Source organism: Xyrauchen texanus, chromosome 8 (genome assembly GCF_025860055.1).
Source record: "Xyrauchen texanus isolate HMW12.3.18 chromosome 8, RBS_HiC_50CHRs, whole genome shotgun sequence".
Taxonomy (NCBI): Eukaryota; Metazoa; Chordata; class Actinopteri; order Cypriniformes; family Catostomidae; genus Xyrauchen; species Xyrauchen texanus.
In genome coordinates this window covers 14536532-14559680 of record NC_068283.1, presented here as the reverse complement: position 1 = coordinate 14559680, position 23149 = coordinate 14536532, and the positions used below count along the sequence as shown (strand labels likewise).

At 37.4% G+C, this 23149-nt stretch overlaps 1 protein-coding gene across 1 annotated transcript in view; it reads right to left on the bottom strand.

Moving 5' to 3' along the window:
* Nucleotides 1–22865, bottom strand: part of LOC127648059 (protein shisa-9B-like) — a 43002-nt gene extending 20137 nt beyond the window's left edge. Inside the window, 3 exon segments of the mRNA XM_052132651.1 lie at nucleotides 10751–10872; nucleotides 22081–22608; nucleotides 22610–22865. Of these exon segments, the coding sequence (XP_051988611.1) occupies nucleotides 10751–10872; nucleotides 22081–22608; nucleotides 22610–22689 (730 nt within the window). The 5' untranslated portion in view covers nucleotides 22690–22865.
* Nucleotides 22866–23149: the final 284 nt, after the last annotated feature.

Here is a 23149-nt window from a genome sequence, read left to right as displayed (position 1 = left end):
GCATTTGTAAGCTGCCATTATGCTACCAGAATAAATGTCTGGACAAGTACTGGAAGCTGTATTGTATGTAACCAATATCCCACATTTTAAAAACATTGCTTTAAAAAACACAGAAGATTGGGTAACACTTTATTTTACGTAGTCCTTGATACAGAGTAATTACTTAGTTAATTACTTAGTAATAAACGTTGTAATTACATGTAAAAAAATGTAATTAACATGTAACTAAGTTATGGTGCAGCCTGTACTTACAGATTGTAATTACACACATGTAATAGGCAGCATACTCTGCTGGTCTTGATGGTCTTCCAGCTGGAAAGTGCCCATAGCCTCTCTAAAACTATCAAACAGACCAGCAATAGTAGCTAAGACCAGCAAACCAACTTAGGCTTGTTTAAGGTGCTTTGTTTCAGCAGGATTAAGATGGTCAATTTTTTATTTTATTTATTTATTTATTTTGAATACGAATGCTAGTTAGCTGGTTGGTTATCGGTTAAAGATAGTCTACCACCTCTAACCAGCTTGACCAAAATGGTCAGTCTGGACAACATCAGCCGGTCCAGTGGGTAGCCTAACATACCAGCTTTGAATGCATAATGACTAGTTGTCTAGAAACCAAGTCAACTAGAAACCAAATAAAATCAGCTGAAGGTGATGGCCTAACGGCTCTACTCGGACTATTTCTCTTATTGTCTTCCCAATCACCTTGAACAATAGTTTGGGCAAGCATTTAAGAAAATTACGTTTATGTAATGATGAAACTGCTGTATGCAGTGTTCCCGCTGATCCTTAAAAAGTCTTAAATTCAGTTTTTCAAAATTTAAGGTGATTAAGAATTCTTAAATATCTTCAATGATACAACAAAATTCTTAATTATCATTTAAACAGGTCTTAAATTTGGGGGCAGAAAGACAGGAATCGTGATATGCCATAATGTGATTATTAAATGTGTTATCAAACTTCAGAAGAATACGATTTAATTAAATAAATGCATGTGCTGCATCCTTCAGAGTGAAAACGTGGCACTGTTGTATTTTCTCCAAGCACGCGGGGCTTGTGAGAGTTTCCAGCTGTTGCAAAGCTGTTCACAATCATTAAGCCATACTGTACAATTTTGACAAGCAATCACTAATGATCAACTGTTGATGATGACCATACAGTGGTGATGAAATATGACAATGTTTACTTTTAATTGTTTACATTGTAATACATTGTAGATTATTGAAGGAGAGTACATTTTATTTCCCTTATCTGTTTGAATGAGCAGCTGGAAGCAGTGAAGCGGATATATTTCAAAATAAGAGTCCCCGGTGTATTTCAGCCTTTAAAGTTAAACGTTCAGCACTATGAATAAAAAAATGTCGCCCTGGTTATTGGTATTTTGGTTGCAAAATAAACTGCATCTGGAATTTAATTCAATTTGAACTCTTGTAGCTTCTGTCTGGCCCTCCTTATCACAGGAAGGAAAGACCAGGAACATTTAATATAGGCTACCAATTTAAACAACTATTGGAAGATCAATTGCCTTTTTTTCAACACATTGTCGTAACAGCAAAATCCAATATCAGTTGACCTCTAATTTGTATTTATTTATATAATGGTACATAAACCAATTTTAATGTGATATGTTAGTGTGGAAAACATGTCTCGAGTATTTTACATTTGCATGTATCCTGCCCTGTTTTACTGATAAGCAATGTTAAAGGCATGTTCAATGTGTGCCCCTGCCTGTTTAAGTAAGCGTCTGTGATACATTATGTATTTTGAGATTGTAAGGTTTTGTTCTGAAATGGGGATACGGTATTAATTTGATTTGTTCAGGTCTTGGAAAAGGTCTTAAAAAGTCTTAAATTTGATTTTAAAAACTCTGCAGCAAACCTGTGTATGCATGTCTATCATGTTGAGGCTATTATGTGTCATTTATTAGTGTTTTCTGCTATACTAAATTGATAATAAATCTCTGCATTTATGCATCTAGTAAAATGTGCTTGTGATCTCTTTATGATGGATTATTTTGCCATTTTTTCAGCCCAGCTGTGTTTTTTTAGAGAGAGGAAAAACAATGGTAAGCCATTTTTTTTCTGCTATCTCCATGGAAACAGCAGTGCAGCAAACCACGTAACGCTGTCTGCGTAACTATAACTTAACTCAAGGTCTTTTGACAGGAATATTCACTCCTAGTAAAATGTTATCAACTGTGTTTCTCCACTGTAAGTAAAAAAAAAAACAGGCAGCACAGAATTATAATAATAAAGATTAGTTTATTCAACACAATTTAACTTAGCAGCAGAGTTTCGAACCCCATGGAATTTCATTTTGATTAATTTTAATGCTGCCGTCACATCTAGCATTCATTTAGTCCTTTAAGCTCTCTAAACATTCTAATGTTTAAACAGAAGGCTGGACTTGATTAGATTTACTGGCACAGTAATGAATCACCGTTAGTTTCTTTGCCCAGCGGATAGTGAGTTTAAGGAGACCCTTATGAGTATAACAGTGCTGTGCAAACATTAGCTATGGGGGTGAATTAATTATATATCACTACTGTCACCTGTTCGGAAAACTACTCCTCACCCCCTCATACTCTCGAACGGTGCTGGTAAATGTGTGCAGTGTGGTGTGATGTGATGTTTGGGCCTGAGCTTCAGAGCAGAACTTAACGCTTTCCAGACTTACTAGCCAAAACCATGTGAGCTGCCTACAAAAGAATCATTTTAATGCATCATAGGTACACTACCGACACACCGTTTCAAAAGGTAGGAATCTTATTTATGCTGTCTCCTAAAATCCCTCTTTTTGGGCACATCTAATGGTGCTTTCACACTGGCAATTTAGTTCGAAACAGAGCACGGTTTGCATGAAAAATTGGTAATGTGAAAGCTGTCATGTGGACCGTGGTGCACACCACATTACCAAACTCGAGACTACCTGGAGGTGGTCTGAGTTTGGTTGCAATGGAACTGTAGCACGATTCGCGAATGTGAAAGCAACTCTGACTTGGGATGGGAGCACACTCGTTCAGGAAGTAAAGTAACCTGTGCATGCGTTTTAGCCGATGACAACATCATTAGTTTCAACAACACATGAGGATCCACACATTCCTGAAAGTCCCAAAAAAGTAATGACACCACAATTGCATACAAGTATAATCAACACTATAAATACTGTCTGTCTATCTGACTGTCTGTCTATCTACACAGTATTAGATTTTTTTTCTTTCTAAAATCCAAATAAAGGAATGGAAGTTTCCATTGTAAATATCAGTTAATTTAAGAGAGAATCGAATACATTTACACAGGATCATATAAACTTGATCAAATAAATCTCTAAATTGCAATGTATGTCTCCTGTTTCACTAAACTGTCACTTCATTTTAACCTCTTAAAATGACCCTCTTGCATATTTATGTACATTTAATTTATGTTTAATGCATGTTTAAACTGTGAAATTGTAAACTAATATTGACATCCATTATTTAATTTTAATAGGGAATTTTAATGCAAAAATACAAAATAAGTAAATACAGAAGAACTCTCGTTGTGGAATAAGTGGAGCTGGAGCTGCCACTTCGCTGAAGCAAAACTTGCTTTTAGAGCGTCTTTAAAGGAAACACATGGCGTTACATCTTAAGTGTTATTTAAGTAAGGAAACACTAGAAAAGGTTGAAGGAAATGGTATTCACAAACTGGTGTGGTGATTTCAATGCGCACAATACATAATGGGGAAGTGCAAATATTGATCGTAATGGGACTGTAGTATAAGACATTCTAGATTGGAGTGGGCTAGTGTCCATCAATGAAGGAAGGGCTACAAGAGTATATGTTTCTCGTGGGCGGTATTCTGCATTAGTTTAACTCTTGTTTCTGAAAATCTGGCAGGGAAATGTGTCTGGAATGTTTTGAGTCAAAGCACAATTTTTATTATAGAGAGTTTGTTTTTTTGTAAGCTAAAGATGGATTAAATTGAACAGAAAGGTGAGAGAGGTAGTCTTCGCCCCTTTAAACACTTAACGTTAAATAACATTATTTATTTGTTTTTGTTTCGGCATGTTTTCCAATATAAATATCTAAAACTCCTTTATAACAATACGCATTTTCTTTAGCAGCTATACTGCAGAAGAAATTTGTTTTTATCTGAGAATGTTGAAAAATATCTAAAAATACTTAAAAAAGAGTAGCAAATAAGATATGTAGACTTGCTTTTAGAGAATAGATCTTGAATATAAGGATACTTTGTCTTTACTGCACTGGCCATAGTATAACCAAGTGAAAAAATACAATTGTATTTAAGATACATCCTCTTTAGCATGACGAAGCTGTCTGAGTTTTCCTGTAAACCCTGGTTTATCATTATTGAATGATAAAATGTCATAGTAGGGATGCACATATTCTCACAGAAAATTATATATTATAAGCTCATCCAGGTCTGTGGCTATTGTAATGATGTGGTGTGGAAACAGGAGAATGCAGACGGGGGTGTGGATCCAAGTGCGGCTTTATTAATAAAAACACAAAGAAACAAAACACTGGAACAACGCAAAAAGCCACGATGGGAAAAAGGGTGAACTAAACACTAGAGAATGCAGAGGAAACCCTCGAATGAGTCAAACAGGCAGAGGCGCGAGAACAGCAGGGTAACCTCGGACGGACTGACAGATAGCTGGGTAACCACGAACGAGTAGACAGAATGACAGGGAACACGAACAGAGAGCGTTTTACCAGACATCAGAGGAGACAAGGAACGTTAACGCACGACAACGGGAAGGGAAAACAGCGGGGTTTAAATAAAGAGACACGGTAATGACAAAATGACAGACAGGTGAGGACGATAACACGCAGACAGGGCCGGAAACGACGGGAAGAAGGGAAGTGTAGTTTTCACAGAGACAGTGCGGACAACAAGGAAGACATGACAGGGAGCGTGAATGGTAAAACAGAAAACACGGGCGGACAACAAGGGAGCGTGACATGGAAAGTGACTAGTGAGGGGTGAAACAGAAAACACGGGGCAGAGAACACGAAACACGGTGCAGACGACGCGAAACATGGTGCAGATGACGCGAAAAACGGTGGAGATGACACGAAACATGGTGCGGGTGACACAAAACCGTGACAGCTATATATATATATATATGAGATCAAGCTTTTGACATTTAGGACATTTGACTTGTAAACAACTATTACACAAGGTGCAAACATTCACTGATGCTCAAGAAGGCAACACACTAACATATGCATACTGTACTTTATGCAATTATCTGTAATGTAGATTCTGAAGGACAGTTCTAAAAGAAACACTTTTATATCTTATATTTGTTTTCAATTATAAAAGGAATGTGAACATTTATGAGACAAAAGGGGAATCCAAACATATCTTCTGAACTATACATGCTGTATATTAAACCTCAGATTAATGGGTTATTATCAGCAGTTTTCCTTTTCTTCGGCTTTCTATCTTGTTTATGAACAGCAATCTAAATCGAGCAATTCTGTGATTTGGTGACTAAAAACAGCCATTTTGCTCCTTAATGTGTCAGTTTAGGAGCCAACTGCTCCTAAGTAATTTTTTTAGTCTGGAGCCTTGTGTCTATTTATCTATCTATCAATTTATCTTTTCAAAAGGTTAAAATACAGAATATCTAATGCACATACACCTTATAAATACTATATATAAATACTCTTATAGGTTATAAATATAGGTTTTAATAGTAGATGACAGTGGTGATAACTTCACCTTGGACACAAGCATGAGTAAGTGTGCAGTGTAAACAAAGATGCAAGTGAATTCCTTGCTGTCAGCTGTCTCCTCAAAAAACACCATTTGCGAGCAGCAGCAAGCCGCTTTCGCCTGCACATCTGATGAGTTATGCCAACAAGCGCATATTACGCAGTTGTATTTCACTGCTGTGCATATTGGCACCAAAAAAAAAAAGAATGATGTGTCGCGTTGTGTTCACCATGCGTGTCTGTGATGACATAAGATGAACGCAAATGGACCGGGGTTCGATAGAATCAAGTGAGTGTGAAACAAGACCAACGCTGCGGGGGGCACCGGGAACAATCGCACTAGGAATCGGGCTGCAACAAACGTGCCCAGTGTGATAGTCCCCTAAGTCAGCATCACATTTATCCATTGTGGAGAATGCAATTCCAGAATGCACAGTAATGTTGCTTGTAATATATTCTTATGGTGCATTTAAGGGTGCTTTCACACTAGCACTTTTGGTGCACACCAGGGGTTGAATGACGTAAAAGTTCGGTTCGCTTGGATAATGTGAACGCTGTTTTTCGAACTTTGGTCTGCACTCGTAAATCCGGCTGGAGCTGGAGGTGATTTGGGGATTGCAGCCCGGCATGCAGAGATCTCGACCCTTCTTCAAAAGGATGCGATAGAGCCTGTTCTTCCAGCCAAGATGGGGAAAGGATTCTACAGCCCTTACTTCATCGTGCCAAAGAAAGGCGGTGGGTTGCGGCCAATCTTGGGTTTGCGAGTTCTGAACTGGGCTTTACACAGGCTCCCGTTCAAAATGCTGACGCAGAAACACATTTTGACTTAAAACTAAAACTAAACCTAAAACTATGGTAACTCTGTTAAATATGTATTTAAATGAATAGGTGTCATTAATATTCCTTTCATTAGACTACTACACGTCTGAAATTAATGTTCTGACTTGGGGATCAGCTAAGTCGGACTGTCTGTCTTGCCTGTGCCAATAGTTGCACTCCCGCATCTCCATGCACATTTAGAGAGAATCTCTGTACACATTTTCAAAATCAAATAAAAAACACTATTCATTTTTAGAGTACCATTTATATATTTGCATTCTTTATTACATTCAATTTTCAATGGCATTAGAAAATCATTATTGATGTACTTCACCAGCTAGACCAGCACCAAACAAGCATAAACTAGCATAGACCAGTACAGGAATTGCAAGCTGGTTATGCTGGTCTTGTTGGCATGGAAGAAAGAGGGGGAATGGGATCAGGATACATTGCAGGCCAGACTCTAAACTGCATCACCCATATGAGCAACATGGCTCAATGTGTCAGGAGCCTGTGTGCCAGATTACACAGCTCTGACACATTTTAATGTTTTCAAAGTTTCTACTCACCATTGTATACATTCCTGAATGGCATAGTTCTTGGCTTTTCTCTCTCTTACTTAATTTACACTGGCGTCCAGAAGTTTGGAATAATGTACAGATTTTGCTCTTATGGAAAGAAACTTTTATTTACCAATGAGGCATTCAACTGATCACAATTTATAGTCAGGACATTAATAATGTGAAAAATTACTATTATTATAGATATTTTTTTTACTTAAACTACTTCAAAGAGTTTTCATCAAAACATTCCTCCACATGCGGTTATGACAGCATTGTCATTTGATCCTTGTTATTCTAGCTATCAGTTTGTCCAGATACTCAGGTGACATTTCACCCCACGCTTACTGTAGCACTTGCCATAGATGTGACTGTCTTATCGGGCACTTCACACGCACCTTACAGTCTAGTTGATCCCACAAAAGCTCAATGGCATTAAGAAACAGTGTTTCTTTGCACACTCTAAACATTTCTTTTTGTTTTTCTGTTTCAAAAGTGGCTTTTCCTTTCTAATTCTTCCCATAAGACCTGCACCCCTGAGTCTTCTCTTTACTGATGTACATGAAACTGGTGTTGAGCAGGTAGAATTCAATGAAGCTGTCAGCTGAGGACATGTGAGGCATCTATTTCTCAAACTAGAGTCTCTGATGTACTTATCCTCTTGTAAAGTTGTGCATCTGGTCTTCCACATCTCTTTCTGTCCTTGTTAGAGCCAGTTGTCCTTTGTCTTTGAAGACCTTTGTATAAAAGCTTCAGTTTTGCGGCAATTTCAAGCATTGTATAGCCTTCATTCCTCAAAACAATTATTTACTGATGAGATTTTAGAGAAAGCTTTTTTTTTTTTTTGCCATTTTTGACCTAATATTGACCTTAAGACATGTCAGTCTATTGCATACTGTGGCAAATCAAAAACAAACAATAAGACAATATTAACATTAATTTAACAAACCAAATAGCTTTCAACTGTGTCTAATATCATGGCAAGTGATTTTCTAGTACCAAATTATCAATTTAGCATGTTTACTCAAGGATAAGGTGTTGGAGTGATGGCAGTTGGAAATGGGGCTTGTCTAGATTTGATCAAAAAATACTTTTTTCAAATAGTGGTGGTGCTGTTGTTTTACATCAGTAATACCCTGGCTTTACTTTATTATCAGTTGAATGCCACTTTGTTGAATTAAAGTACCAATTCCCTTCTGAAACAGCAAAATCTGTACATTTATTCCAAACTTTTGTCTGCCAGTGTATGTAACCTTATTTAAAACAACAGGACCAAGCCAAGCCCAGGTCCCAGTGTGCCACCAGTCAGCAGTTCTCCAGTAAATACTTTAATGGGTTTCTGGCCTTAGAGCCTTAAATGTGAGTCATGCAGAAGTTTTCACTGTTTTCCCCAGTCTATCAGTGAGATGCCTCAGTTCCCTGCAGACATCACTTCTCTCATAATGTTATTTCTCCCCTGCATTTACAAAGACAGCTCTTTAGAGGAGCAGCACCTGCGTGTCGCTTTGCTTTGCACTGCTCTGTTGCACTTTCAGCAGCAAGCTCAATCACTCAGCCGGCCTGTTAACATACATTCCCCATTGCCTCTCAAGTGTTGTTGCAGAAAAAACACGGGTATGCACTACAGATTTCACTCACCCTGTGTTTGCCCAAGCAGCTCTCAGTAAATGCGCAATTTGTTTTTTTCTGTCAAATCCTTTTTAGTTCTTTTCAGAAAGCAAGCATAAACCAATGGAAACCACAAGTATGCTTTCTGCATTGCAGAACAGTAAAAGCTGAATATCAACAAAGAGCTTCAAATATTCAAAAATAACTCTACAATCTCTATGTCCACAAAGGAAAAGTTAATTGTATGACTTGCTTTCTTCCATGGAACACAGAAGGAGTTTTAATAGAGGAATGTCCAAGATACTCTTCTGATGAAAGTCAATGAAATCAATGGTGACCAAGACTGTCAAACAAGATTTTCAATGAATAACCACTCAGTTTCAGTCTATTCCTCAAACTATTATATGTCTCCAGAAGACTTGGAATATAGTGGACAAGTCATAAACTAATTTGATGGTGTTTTTTGTCCTTTTAGAGCCTAACAGCCTCTGATTCCCCTCCACTTTCATTGTATGGAAAAGGGTGTTCCACAAAAAAAAGGAAGTTGCATGGATTTGATAGGACATGATGGTGAATAAATTATAACTGAATATTCATTTCTGGGAAACTTTTCCTTTGGCGACAGTTGTGAGATCCCTGAATTAAAATATACATTAATATACAGTAAAAGACACCAGATTAATTACAGCAATTCAGTTAAATGTAACAGCTTTGCCAGGCTCAACATTGTTTTTGCATGAATGCATGAAACACATGGGTTACAAAAAGAGCTATGACATCTGCTACAGCTGCTTCTCTTATATCATTAAGAGGGTTTAAAATAAAGTGTAACTGTTTGACTTGACAACTGTCATTTTTATCTAAACATCCGGACGACAACTGGGAAACAGATCGGGAAATCCGCCAGCACCATGGCAACACTGTGACATGTCACAAGACAATCTTTGTAAAGCAGTGCTGTCTGTGGGCTGAGGTTTATTGAATTAGACTTCCTAGCTTGTAATATTTAATTTTAATCATTATTTACTCTACTCAACTGTAATTTTTTTCATGTCAAATATCTTTTGGTACTTGGAATAAGACTAAATCATAATGGGAAACACATGCAGTATTTACAGTCTACAGTAGTGCTGGAAAGGCAATCTCTGATCATTTTAGCCTCAGCTAAATTGAAGGCAGTTACTTGATATAAACAAGTTGTTTATAGAACTGTTATATAAAAGCAATATTATTAAATAACAGCAGGATTGGGGAGTAACGAAATGCATGAAACGGTATTACATATTTAAAATACAAAATATAAGTAACTGTATTCTACTACAGTTACAGTTTAAAGACATTTCATGTATTCTGTAATCTGTAGTGGAATACATTTTAAAAGTAACCCTCCCAACCCTGAATATCAGCAATACTGAATATCAGAGATTAGCACACTAGCCAAAGTAAAACTAACATCTGGGCATATATAAGGTGATAATTGGCCAATTCTTATATTTTCCTACACATTTGCATTATATGCAAGAAATAACAGCATGAGTGAGATTAAGAGGGAGTGAAAAGGCTAGAGATAGATAGATAGATAGATAGAGAGAGAGAGAGAGAGAGAGTGAGAGAGAGTGTGTGTGTGTGTGTGTGTGTGTGTGTGTGTGTGTGTGTGTGTGTGTGTGTGTGTGTGTGTGTGTGTGTGTTCATCAGCCTCTTAGCCTCTGTTAATTACTATCTCAGCATGTTAAATGATCACTATAGACGCAAGTGCTATTGCAGCCCACCGGACACGCCAAAAATGGGCTTCTGTAACTACTTCCCCTGTTCTCAGTAGGAGTAGAATCAAACAGGCGATGATATTTACTGATGAATAGCCATAGGATCTCACAGCTGCTTCTCTGGGGTGAAGAACACGCATCTGCTATGACTGGTTTGTCAGAGTGGAGAATGTTTTCCAGAGTTCAGTACAGGCAAGCTAACCTGAAAAGCTTAAGTGGCATGGATTTCACCTGTTGTGTATCAGTTCTGATGGTAATGAGCAGCTGTACTTACGCAAGTTGTTTCCTGCTGCTCTGGCCTGCATGTTCTCAAAGTGTTGTCCATGCACGGCCATACTCTCCTCCCTCTCTATGTGTTCTCCTGGAGCGGTCTGGCGCATCACCTGGGCCAGGGCTCTGTGGAGATACACATTCCTCACTCATCTTACAAAAGACAATGGATTGATGTAATGTAATGCAGTGGCTATCAATTGGTGGGTTGCAGGTCTGTTCTGATTGGGTCACGCAATGCAAATAATAAAGTGCAACTAACCATTTAATTGTACTTAATTTGAAAAGCAAAATGAATAGTTCCATGCGGCCATAGAACACTACAGTGTTTTGGTGAAAGTTAATCTTTCACTTGGTAGAAGCTAGCCAAATTAGGCAAATGTCATCCCCTTATCTTTAAAACCATGAACAAAACTATATAAAATAAAAGAGAAAAACAACACAGAATACAGTAAATACGGGATACTTTTGGATACTTTTGATGTCCAACAAAGTTGGGAATCGAAACTGGTTCTTATTCAGAACTGATTTCATTTAAAAAAGAAAAATACCAGAACTGTATGATTTTCATGACTTTCCGTTCCTTTACCATTTCTTGAATCTGCATTTTATTTGATGTATAGTTACAGTACAACCAATTATTGTATTGCATTTATGCCTCTAAATTGTCTTTGAAAAGTATGTGGAAAATGTTGAACATTTTATTAAATTGATCTTGAAATATCTGCTCTGATGATATCTGAAATAATGTGATAATTTTGCTGCCAAGGGCAGTAAATGCAATAAAATATTTAATAAAATGTTCTTCAAAAGTAAGAATCGTTAATGGAACCATTAAGGAATATGAATTTTTTAGAACAATCGGAACCAGATTCATTAAATTCCTTACGATTCCCATCCCTAATTTCCATTCTTGACATACTTTCCATCAAAGTGAATTAATAGAAAGGAGTTGTAGGAATATTCTGGGTTCAGTACATGTTATACAGTGCAATGTGCATGATTGCAAAGCAAGATTTATTTTATTTAACCAATTTGCTACACTTAAACGTAATAAGACTGATAAGAAAGCATGTGACGTATTTCCTTTGGATCATTTTCTAAACATCACATGCTATAAACTCATTATCTAAGACAGAGAGATTGAACAGACTCTCACTGGGTTGACCCCTTTGAACCCATGGACACAAAAACTTATCTCCATATTCAGAATCCAATTTTTATACCAAAAAAAGGGCAAATTCATCTTACACAAATTATTCAAACTAATGTAATCCCTTGTAATCAAGTCATGTCATGACTTATCACAGTAATAATTGACAAATGTAAACATTGTCGTTTTTATTCTTATTTTATTCATGTTGTATGTACTACTATTGATTACTAATAAGGTAAACATTTATTTTAAGCACATCATGTTTACTATTGCTGACTTTCATTTTACATGTCTCGAATGCTAATGAAGGTTATTTTCTGATATACCTTAGCGTAACTAGGATATTAAAATGCATTATTAAACACTGGAAAGGCTTGAGAACAATGCTCATAAATCACCTTAAGAAAGAGGTGGCCATGTGACATGACATGACACTTCTGATTGGATCAAGACATCTTTGGGGTGTATTTTTTGCATCATCAATCCAGCATGCATAAAGATTTCTGCTGAAATCGACACTCCAGCTTCATTGGAACTCCATAACTTGACAGAACAAAGACCTCCCTGAACTAAGCCAAAGGAATTAAAAGGCTTCAACACAACGCAACATGACGCAACACAACACGTAAGTAACCTCCAGACTTTTGCTGAAATCTGGTGCTTTAATATAATTTGAGAAACCTGATATCAAATCACAGTGTATTATATTAAGTTCTCAGGGTTTGCTCAAGGCAAAGTCTATAAACTCAACACATATTCATTTTCCTCTGTAACTGATCATTTCTATTCATTTTCTGTCAGAATACATCCATTAGCATGAGTTCATGTTTGTCCATGTGTGTTAGTTTAGTTTTATGTTGTAGTTTTATTAGTCAAAAAAGTTTTGTTTATATTCAAAGAGAAGGTGACTGTGGTACAGTATATTTTGATTAAGAATTGATCCCTTGAATCTAAAAGATAACACGCCATGCTCAACTCAAACAATGTTTCAACATATTATTTTCTATGGCCATGGCAATCTGGGCAAAAGGTTGGAAAGACGTTGTGTTAATTCTTTCAATATTCCCAGAATTAATTGTAATTCTCTTCATGAAGTTAATTTACTTATATGTAATTTCTACATATAAATTATGAGCAGACACAATGAGCCTGTTGTTTTACATACTTAATAGTGGATCATTTTTAGTGGTGGACAGTTGTTGAAGAAAGGTTGACAATTCCAAAACTAATTATTTTTAATTTCCTTACAGATTGAAAGACTTGTCCCTTATTATTTTTACATCACACTGATGAATTATGGTATTAGGTGTAGGGAACATTGTTTTTATTGGACAAAACTTAGACACGGCGATAAGTGTATTCAACATGATAATACGGGAAGTCGGCATGATGTTTCTGAGAGTTCCAGTACCCTAGTATCACCACATTATATCGACTCACTGACAAGCACCATCTGCTATCAGACATGTGGCACGGCTAGAAGCATGTTGCATCAGTAGTGTGGGAGACCCGGGTTCGGATCCTGCACTGAAACCAGAAAGTAATCTTGTATGCAATGAAGTGACGAGTGCAATTCCCAGGTTGAAAATTACTTTTTTATTCTGATGAAGGTTAGGTTTGGGTTTGGGGTTTGGGTTGGGGGAACAGTTTAAAAAACATAAATTGCTCTTCACTGTATTACTGTCTTTAAGGCTGAAAACAACTCACTTCGCAACTCAATTTTGGCGCCCCTCGGTTGACTTTTCACCAAGAAAATGGAGCATGTCCATACGCCCAACAACACTTACCACTTTGGCAACTGGGGCAGTGTTTCGAATTTCACTAAGCAAATAATTATTTTCGCTAAAGAAAAGTGAACCTACTGTTTCCGATTTTACTGTATGATCAGTCTGATGAGTGCAAGTTGAGTCATTCATATTTTTCCCAAAAGAGAAACTCTATCAAGTTTAAATGTGTATATCTACTCAAATAAAATTTTGTCAACCTTCAGGAGTACACTAGCACAGTGTTTCCCAACATTTTTTCTGCCATGGCACACTTTTTACGATAAAAATATTCCAGGGCACACCACTATCCCACATAACCATTGTCGATAGTTTTCCTTTTCAAGAACTTGTCCATGTTTTCTCTCTGTCTTAGTAGCGTGTTTACTCAGTTTACTTAGTTTAGCGTGAAATTCAGCAATGTAAAAAACGCAAGTAACATTGGTACACTGAATAACGAGTTCACGGGTGATAAGAGTGCTAATTGGGTATTGAAAAACAAATTTGCGTCTTTTCCAAGTTGTAGATTTGTTCTAATTAAATCTTGTCATGCCATAGCAAGAAAAATAATTTGCTCTTATACGCACAGTCAATACATCAAATGCGATCTTCCTCTGATGCGTGCTGCCATTTGTTTACATTAGCAGCAGTTGCCAATCGTCAAACAAACAGCTACTCAAATAGTCTTTTCAAGCACATAATATGTTTATTTTATGTTTACCAAATGTGGGTGACATCATGCCAAGACACTGACAATGCTAAATTGAAAACAGATTTTTTTATATATCGAATGGTGTTGCCATGGCGATGCGTTAAAGTAACGTCACAAAATGGGAAAAAGGAAGTGTCTCATATGTTCTGCGTGCGTCATGTGATTTACATCAAAATTTTGCCAAATGTTTGACCTTGTGGGCTGATTACATTGACGTGGTTATTGTGAGTCCAACTGGAGTAAGGAAGTGTGGCACTTTTAACAGACTTTGAAATATCCCTCTTATGTTTACCTGAATTGCTTCAATTCAGTTGTTTTGAATAATGTCAAGACAGTGCAAATTTAAAATTCTGAAGGGATTCTTGAAATCTTAAAGTGTTTCCATGGCAATGCATTAAATGTCATCATTCCTTTTATGCATATTCACGTATTTGAGGTACTTGCCATGATTGACTTTTCAAAATATTTTGCACACACTTCAGAGTTGTTAGCCATTAGGCCTGGGTTAACACATGGGTGTGGCTGGGGAGCTCTGTAGCACCACCTTTTGACAAAAGTGCTGGTGTCAGTTTCTTCTATGGTCACAAAACTTGTTGCATATATTGTTCTCATCAAGCTGGATGACATTCAAACATTGAATGAAACATCTCTCTGCATTACAGTCATTAGCTCCACCCAACAGTAACTTTTAAATAATACCCCTAGGGGATTCATGTGACTGGCACTAAACTATGGCAATATTATGTCAAGATACTGAAGATGCTAAATTGTAAACAGATTTTTTATATATTGAACGATGTTGCCATGGTGATCCAATAAATGAAGGGCACAAATGTGAAACAGGATGTACCTTATATCTTCTGTGAGCATTATATGATTTTGATCAGCTGTATGTTTGGTAATGGGGGCTGATCCCAATTTTATCAGACTTTGAAATAGCCTCTTGTGTTTACATGAATCACTTCAAAATTCTTTTGAATAATTTCAAGACTCAAGACTTGCCATGGCAACACATTAATTGTTTTTATTAATTTCTTCCTATATTTGGTAGTTTTTGAGGCAATTGGTATGCTTAAAATGTAATGTCTCTGTAGCACTCCCATTTTCACCTAGAGTCACCAAAATTGGTACATACAGTACTGTGCAAAAGTGTTAGTGCACATAAGATGTTTCACAAAAGCATTTGTCTTAAGATGGTTATTTATATCTTCAGTTTTAGTGTTTCATTAGGAAATATAAATGTTATAGAAAACATTAGAATAGAAGAACAGGGAGCCCTGCAACAGATGTCTTGGCCCCCACAAATCCCCCCACTGAACATCGTGTCAGTCTGAGATTACATAAAGAGACAGAAGCAATTGAGACAGCCTAAATAGATAGAAGAACTGTGGTGAATTCTCCAAGAAGCTTGGAACATCCTATCTGCCAACAACCAAGAAAACTGTCCATGTGTACATAGGAGAATGGGTGCTGTTTTAAAGGCAAAGGTGGTCACACCAAATATTGATTTTGCTTTTTTATGTTCACTGGACTTTGTATGACATTAAGTGATAAATGAAAACTATTTATGTCATCATTTTTGAAGATATCCTCACTATATAACATTTTTCACAAGAGCCTAAAACGTTTACACAGAACTGCATATACACTCACCTAAAGGATTATTAGGAACACCATACTAATAATGTGTTTGACCCCCTTTCGCCTTCAGAACTGCCTTAATTCTACGTGGCATTGATTCAACAAGGTGCTGAAAGCATTCTTTAGAAATGTTGGCCCATATTGATAGGATAGCATCTTGCAGTTGATGGAGATTTGTGGGATGCACATCCAGGGCACGAAGCTCCCGTTCCACCACATCCTAAAGATGCTCTATTGGGTTTAGATCTGGTGACTGTGGGGGCCATTTTAGTACAGTGAACTCATTGTCATGTTCAAGAAACCAATTTGAAATGATTCGAGCTTTGTGACATGGTGCATTATCCTGCTGGAAGTAGCCATCAGAGGGTACATGGTGGCCATAAAGGGATGGACATGGTCAGAAACAATGCTCAGGTAGGCCGTGGCATTTAAACGATGCCCAATTGGCACTAAGGGGCCTAAAGTGTGCCAAGATAACATCCCCCACACCATTACACCACCACCACCCGCCTGCACAGTGGTAACAAGGCATGATGGATCCATGTTCTCATTCTGTTTATGCCAAATCTACAGAAATTGAGACTCATCAGACCAGGCAACATTTTTCCAGTCTTCAACTGTCCAATTTTGGTGAGCTCTTGCAAATTGTAGCCTCTTTTTCCTATTTGTAGTGGAGATGAGTGGTACCCGGTGGGGTTTTCTGCTGTTGTAGCCCATCCGCCTCAAGGTTGTGCGTGTTGTGGCTTCACAAATGCTTTGCTGCATACCTCGGTTGTAACGAGTGGTTATTTCAGGCAAAGTTGCTCTTCTATCAGCTTGAATCAGTCGGCCCATTCTCCTCTGACCTCTAGCATCAACAAGGCATTTTCAGCCCACAGGACTGCCGCATACTGGATGTTTTTCCTTTTCACACCATTCTTTGTAAACCCAAGAAATGGTTGTGCGTGAAAATCCCAGTAACTGAGCAGATTGTGAAATACTCAGACCGGCCCGTCTGGCACCAACAACCATGCCACGCTCAAAATTGCTTAAATCACCTTTCTTTTCCATTCTGACATTCAGTTTGGAGTTCAGGAGATTGTCTTGACCAGGACCACACCCCTAAATGCATTGAAGCAACTGCCATGTGATTGGTTGATTAGATAATTGCATTAATGAGAAATTGAACAGGTGTTCCTAATAATCCTTTAGGTGAGTGTAGTTCTCATCAAGCCAAACAACTGGAAGTCAGACATTTTGGATTTTCTGAAAATTGCAGGCTCTGAACTTTTAAATACTCCTCCTAGGGGATTTATGTGGCTGACGCCAAATATGTGCAACATCATGCCAAGACACTGTAGATGCTACATTGCGAACAGATTTTTTATATTTTGATTTTATATAATGGTGAAAAATGTGAAACAGGAAGTGTCTCATATCTTTTGTGTGCAAAATGTGATTTAGATCAAAATTAAGATGTATGTTTAGGCTAGGGGGCTAATCACATGGCTGTGATTATTTTGGGTTATGGTCATTGCACCACCACCTGACAGCAGGAAGTACAACAGACTTTAAAATTGTCCTTTCATATTAACCCAAATTGCTTCATAATTGTTTAGAATAATGTAAAATGCCAAATGCATGTGTCCAACTTGCATTGTTTTCCGAAAGCCACCCGGTGGAAATGGACCCATGGTGCTTGGTCCCGTCATAGCTGCTTGCAGCTATATTTTGTTCATTTGTTTTTTACAGCTATAAAAACTAAATATATAAAACAAAATCAGTAGAGCAGAAATAACCCATTTGTTCATGTTTACTATATATTCTACACAAAAAATCACAAATATAACTAACAGCAGTTCTTACTAGTAAAAAAATATTTAAAAAAAAATGACTTGCCTACACTCTGGCTCCTCTACCGGCTGTGCAGTGTCACATGCAAAAATAGCTCACTCCAGGGAGTACTGCAGAGGAATTTAGACCCTAATCATGAAAAGATTAACATTAGCGACTGTGGATATTTCTGATAATTGCAACCCTCTATGCAATGTATTAATTATTAGGTAACTGACTTCATGTTTTTACTACGAATGTGATTAAGCATCATTTTGTGGGCATGAAAGGAGTTGCATTTGACTAGAGTTTGTTAGAACAATAATGTTATGATGGAAAAAATATTTAAACTAGTTTCATAAAATAATTTGTAAAGGCAAAATATTCTGAATTGGCAAATTTAAAATGCTTCTACCATCTCTATGACTTCTCTATGTTTTAATCTGTTTTGGTGAGCATGTTTGACCAGTCAACCTCAGTTACATATAAATTATTTACAGTATATAAATTGCTTCAGACTACAAGTCACAGGACCTTTCAGATGTTGAAAAAAAAATCTGCAACTTACACCGATCAGCCACAACATTAAAACCACCTGCCTAATATTGTGTAGGTCCCCCTTGTGCCACCAAAACAGCGCCAACCCGCATGTCAGAATAGCATTCTGAGATGATATTCTTCTCTCCACAATTAACCACGCAGAGCGGTTATATGAGTTACCATAGACTTTGTCAGTTCTAACCAGTTTGGCCATTCTCTGTTGACCTCTCTCATCAACAAGATACTGCAGAACTGCCGCTTACTGGATGTTTTTGTTTTTGGCACCATTCTGAATAAATTCTACCCCCTACAATGTGAGAAAATCCCAGAAGATCAGTTACAGAAATACTTAAACCAGCCCATTTGGCACCAACAATCATCCATGTGATTATCTAATTAGCCAATAATGTGGCAGCAGTGCAGTGAATAATATCATGCAGATACAGGTCAGGAGCTTCAGTTAGTGTTCACATCAACCATCAGAATGGGTTTGAGTATGTCTGTAACTGCTGATATCCAGGGATTTTCACACACAACAGTATCTAGAATTTACTCAGAATGGTGCCAAAAACAAAAAACATCCAGTGAGCGGCAGTTCTGTGGATGGAAATGCCTTTTTGATGAGAGAGGTCAAACAGAGAATGGCTACACATGTTCGAATTGACAAAGTCTACGATAATGCAGATGAACCACTCTTTAAAATTGTTGTGAGCAGAATAATATCATCTCAGAATGCTTTTCTGAGATGTGGGTTGGCGCTGTTTTGGTGGCACGAGGGGGACCTACACAATATTAGGCAGGTGGTTTTAATGTTGTGGCTGATCGTTGTATAATCAGGAAAAACATGCATTTATTTATTTTGTTGAATTTGATAATTTTCCACAGCACACCTGACAATCTTTCATGGCACACTAGTGTGCCACGGCACAGTGGTTATGAAACACTGCACTAGCATATGGATGCTCAAAGCTAACAGACACAAACTTTAAGTCACAAAACACCAGTTTTGATTTCATGGGGTCTTCAAACGACACTACACGGGGTATATCAAGCTGGTACATTTCACCCCACACTTTGAAATGGTAAAATAAACCTTTTTTGAAAACTCAAACTCAGTATGGTGTAATATTAAAAAGCCACTTGATTAAAAGGGTGTAAATGGCTCCTTGTGGGAGGTGGATACTATTGCCCATGCGAGTTATGATTGTGCTTTCGCTTGTGTGGGTCAATCTAAATGGAGTGAAAGGTCAGTGCACAAACAGAATGTCCTTGAAATATTAGCATCATTAGCCACATATCATTATCCATTATCTCTTTATGTCACGGACACCTCTCTACTCATGTTTAGATGAGTGAGCGCTTGTGAGTGTTCTTTTATTTGGAGTAGAGGATTTTTAGAGAAAAATTCTGTGCCTCACCACAGAGATAATTGGAGACTTACAGAGAAGATGATGGATGTTTAAAAGACTGCTGTTCAACAGATGAATTAGACCACAATGCCACTCATTGTCTTTTGTAGTATACCTGCTCCTTGCACTATAATCAGCACTGTGTTTACTTTCTATTTTTGAATTGGTCCATACATTTTTGGAAACAATCTTTTCTTGGTTCGTAAGAAAGGGTTGCTTTTAACATTCCACATCGTAAATAGGTCTATCACTTCTTGCACCTCAAATAAATCTTTGTGAAACTAAGGGAGGCTTTCATATTTTGTGTTTCTGAATGACAGTGCTGTAGACTGGCTTAGTGATAAATAGACGGGCTTGTGAAGCTAGTAGGAAAGGAACAGAAGCATATGAATATCTGCAAGGTCATGGAGATAGTAATGTGTCAATGTGATTCTTGAAAGTTTTGAGCAACAATTTATAGAAAACCAGAGGAAAGCGTGTAATGTATTGTTTAAATGTTTGTCCTTCAGAGCTCATTAGACAGATATTATTCTCAGTTATGATTAATTTAGGTATCCACTTTGTCTCAAATTCTCAAAAATTCCTTTGAAGTAGTAACCTATACAAATTAGACAATTTATGTCATACAGTATAGCACTATAAAATAATGTGGATTGCATAGCTCATATAATTTGATTCTGACTCTGATGAGAAATGTTTACATTTCTGACTTTTCAGTTGAAGGTATTGTCAAATATAAGCATAGTTTGTGACATTGTTAAGATCCCTTCTGAGATCCCTTCTGAAACTCACTGAAAAATGTGAACCTAAAAATGTGGTTCATATCACAACAACCAAATTAACTGGTTTATGGGAAACCGATTAGCTTTTAATGCTTCCAGCTTTTCTCATTGTAACTGCATTTTTACAAGTAATGTTTAAAAAATAAAGCTCTACACTATATATTCTACTTGTAAAAATTCCAAATGAAGAGCCAAAGCATTGTTGTATTTAATAAGAAGAATTAAAAATACATTTTCACTAGTAAGAATTTCAATTACAGAGCTCTGCATTAGTATTCTTACTAGTAGTAACCAAAAATTTTTTTTGAATACATTTCAAAAGTAACCCTCCCAACACTGTTGTCAACTGGCTGGTAAATGTTTACGTTTCACTCACCAGTAATTGTGTAGTTTAGTTGTGAAATGTTAAGCAGCATGTTGAGAGTAAAAGTTGTTCCATGTAATGTGTGTCGAAAGACAAGATCCACCCGACCCATTAACCACTGAACACTGAAGTCTATTTTTATACCCTTTCTGTTCTTTAAAGTCAGTTGTCGATCAAAAACCACTATAAAAAAACAACAACATTTAATTCTAATCATGCATCACACATTCTGTATGAGGTAAAGCCATTCGATCCTCTCTAGTTAACATGCCCGCATTTATAGGTGCTGTTTTACAGGAATGCCGTTTTTTGTTAAAGAGACGATACCTGTTTTAGCGTGTGTTCAACAAATCAATGTAAATTCTTGTAAATAGTACAAATTATGCAATTTAACAATTAATATGTAACAAAAATAATAAATGAAAAATAATTTCTAATTTATTTATTGAATACATTTATTTAATTGTATACATGTATTTAAAAAATAAATAAAAAATGTGACCAAAATGATGAAAAAGTAATAAAATATAATTATTAAAATTGATATTTTCCTAAAGTAGGCCTACCTAGTTAAAAGGCCCCCTGTATAATTAACAGCATTAGTTGGGAGATCATTTATTTTACATGTAAGCAAAAAAAATAACTGAAACAAACAAATATGAATCGAATCGAAATCGGAATCGAATCGAGACCTTGTGAATCGGAATCTAATTGAATCGGGAAATCTGTGTCTATACCAGCCCTACAAATAAACATTCTATAGTAGAGCTCTCTAACTGCAATTCTTACTAGTAAAAATTCTGTATTTGGAATTCTAACAAGCACAAAGTATGCTATGATGAGGAACGCTGGGAACATAAAAAGATAATTTGGCCTTTCATACGGGTTTGATTCAAGTCAAAAGTATTATTTTAACCAATTTCAAGGGTTAGATCGGGAAGCAATAGCTCCTTAAGGTAACAATGCAGACGAACACTTCACATTAAAATCTCATTACTGTCTAGGTGAAACAGTTTAGAGAAATTAAGGAAATTTCGTTTTTTCTTTCCTGTAAGAGAAGCTCAGCTCCAGCAACAGTCTCTTGTTTAATACCACGACACCTAAATATTTAACCTACATATTTAAAATGTAGACTAATCGTCCTAAATCACTAACCTGGACATGTTCTCCCTGTGTGGTCGATGCGCCTTCTCCAAGCCGAGTTTAGTGAATATCCCAACCAACGCCATGATAGCAACTACTCCGCATATGATGTACACAATCAAATTAGTTTTATCCTTAGTCGGATCGTGTTGGTCCATCATCTTCGGCGGTGGTCTACCCGTCATGGACCACGGTGGTGTGTCGTAGTTTTTGCAGGTGGTCTGATCTAACCTGGAGTTTTTAAACTCACAGCAGAACCTGAAGCCACAGGTCCCGCAGCAGTACAGGTAACTTCCCGTCCGGCACACGAACGGGGGATCCCACTGACCCATCACATCATAATAACCCCGACACCTGTCCTCCGTGTGAGGGGTCTCGGCGAGACCGTTTTCTCCGTCTCGGGAGCCGTTAGACCCCGACGTCGTCACCAAAACATCCAGGTTCTTCCCGGGTTCCCCCGCTGCGTCGCACACGAGAACTTTCATCAAAAAGTAACCCAATAGCAAGCCAGTGCTTTTCATTCTGCGCTCTTCTCTTCGGTTGATCTGACACTGAAAGAGTTGGATGTCTTTTGTCATGAAGTGCCAGAACGCATATCTCCATCAAGAACATCACCGCCATCCGATATGATGGTCATGTTTGAGGAGACTTCTGAGCTACGAGTGCGTTATAGAAGATTCAAACTCTGTAAATGTTTGATTCTTGTGAGATTTATCTCATTCCAACGGTTAGTTTATAACGAAAACTGGTTTGTTTACTATTATAGTCTAGCATAAAGTCCAGTGGTCGCGCGCACTTGGGAGCGTTGAGCGTCTGGAGCGCAATGAGCTGCTGCGCGTGAACTGAGTGAGACTGAATGCGTAATGATGAGAGAGGAGGAGAGAGACCCAATATGGGCACATGGAAGTAACAAAAGGACTGACAGTAGGAAAGAGAAAGAGAGAGAGAGCAGAAATGTGTCCATCAATGTCGACTGCAATGCAATTCTTATATAAACAACGTGTTGCGCGTCAAAATGTTTTTTGCGCAGCTCGTGCGACGCGCCCAAAGTAGGGCAGATTGTCCAGTTAACAACTTAATA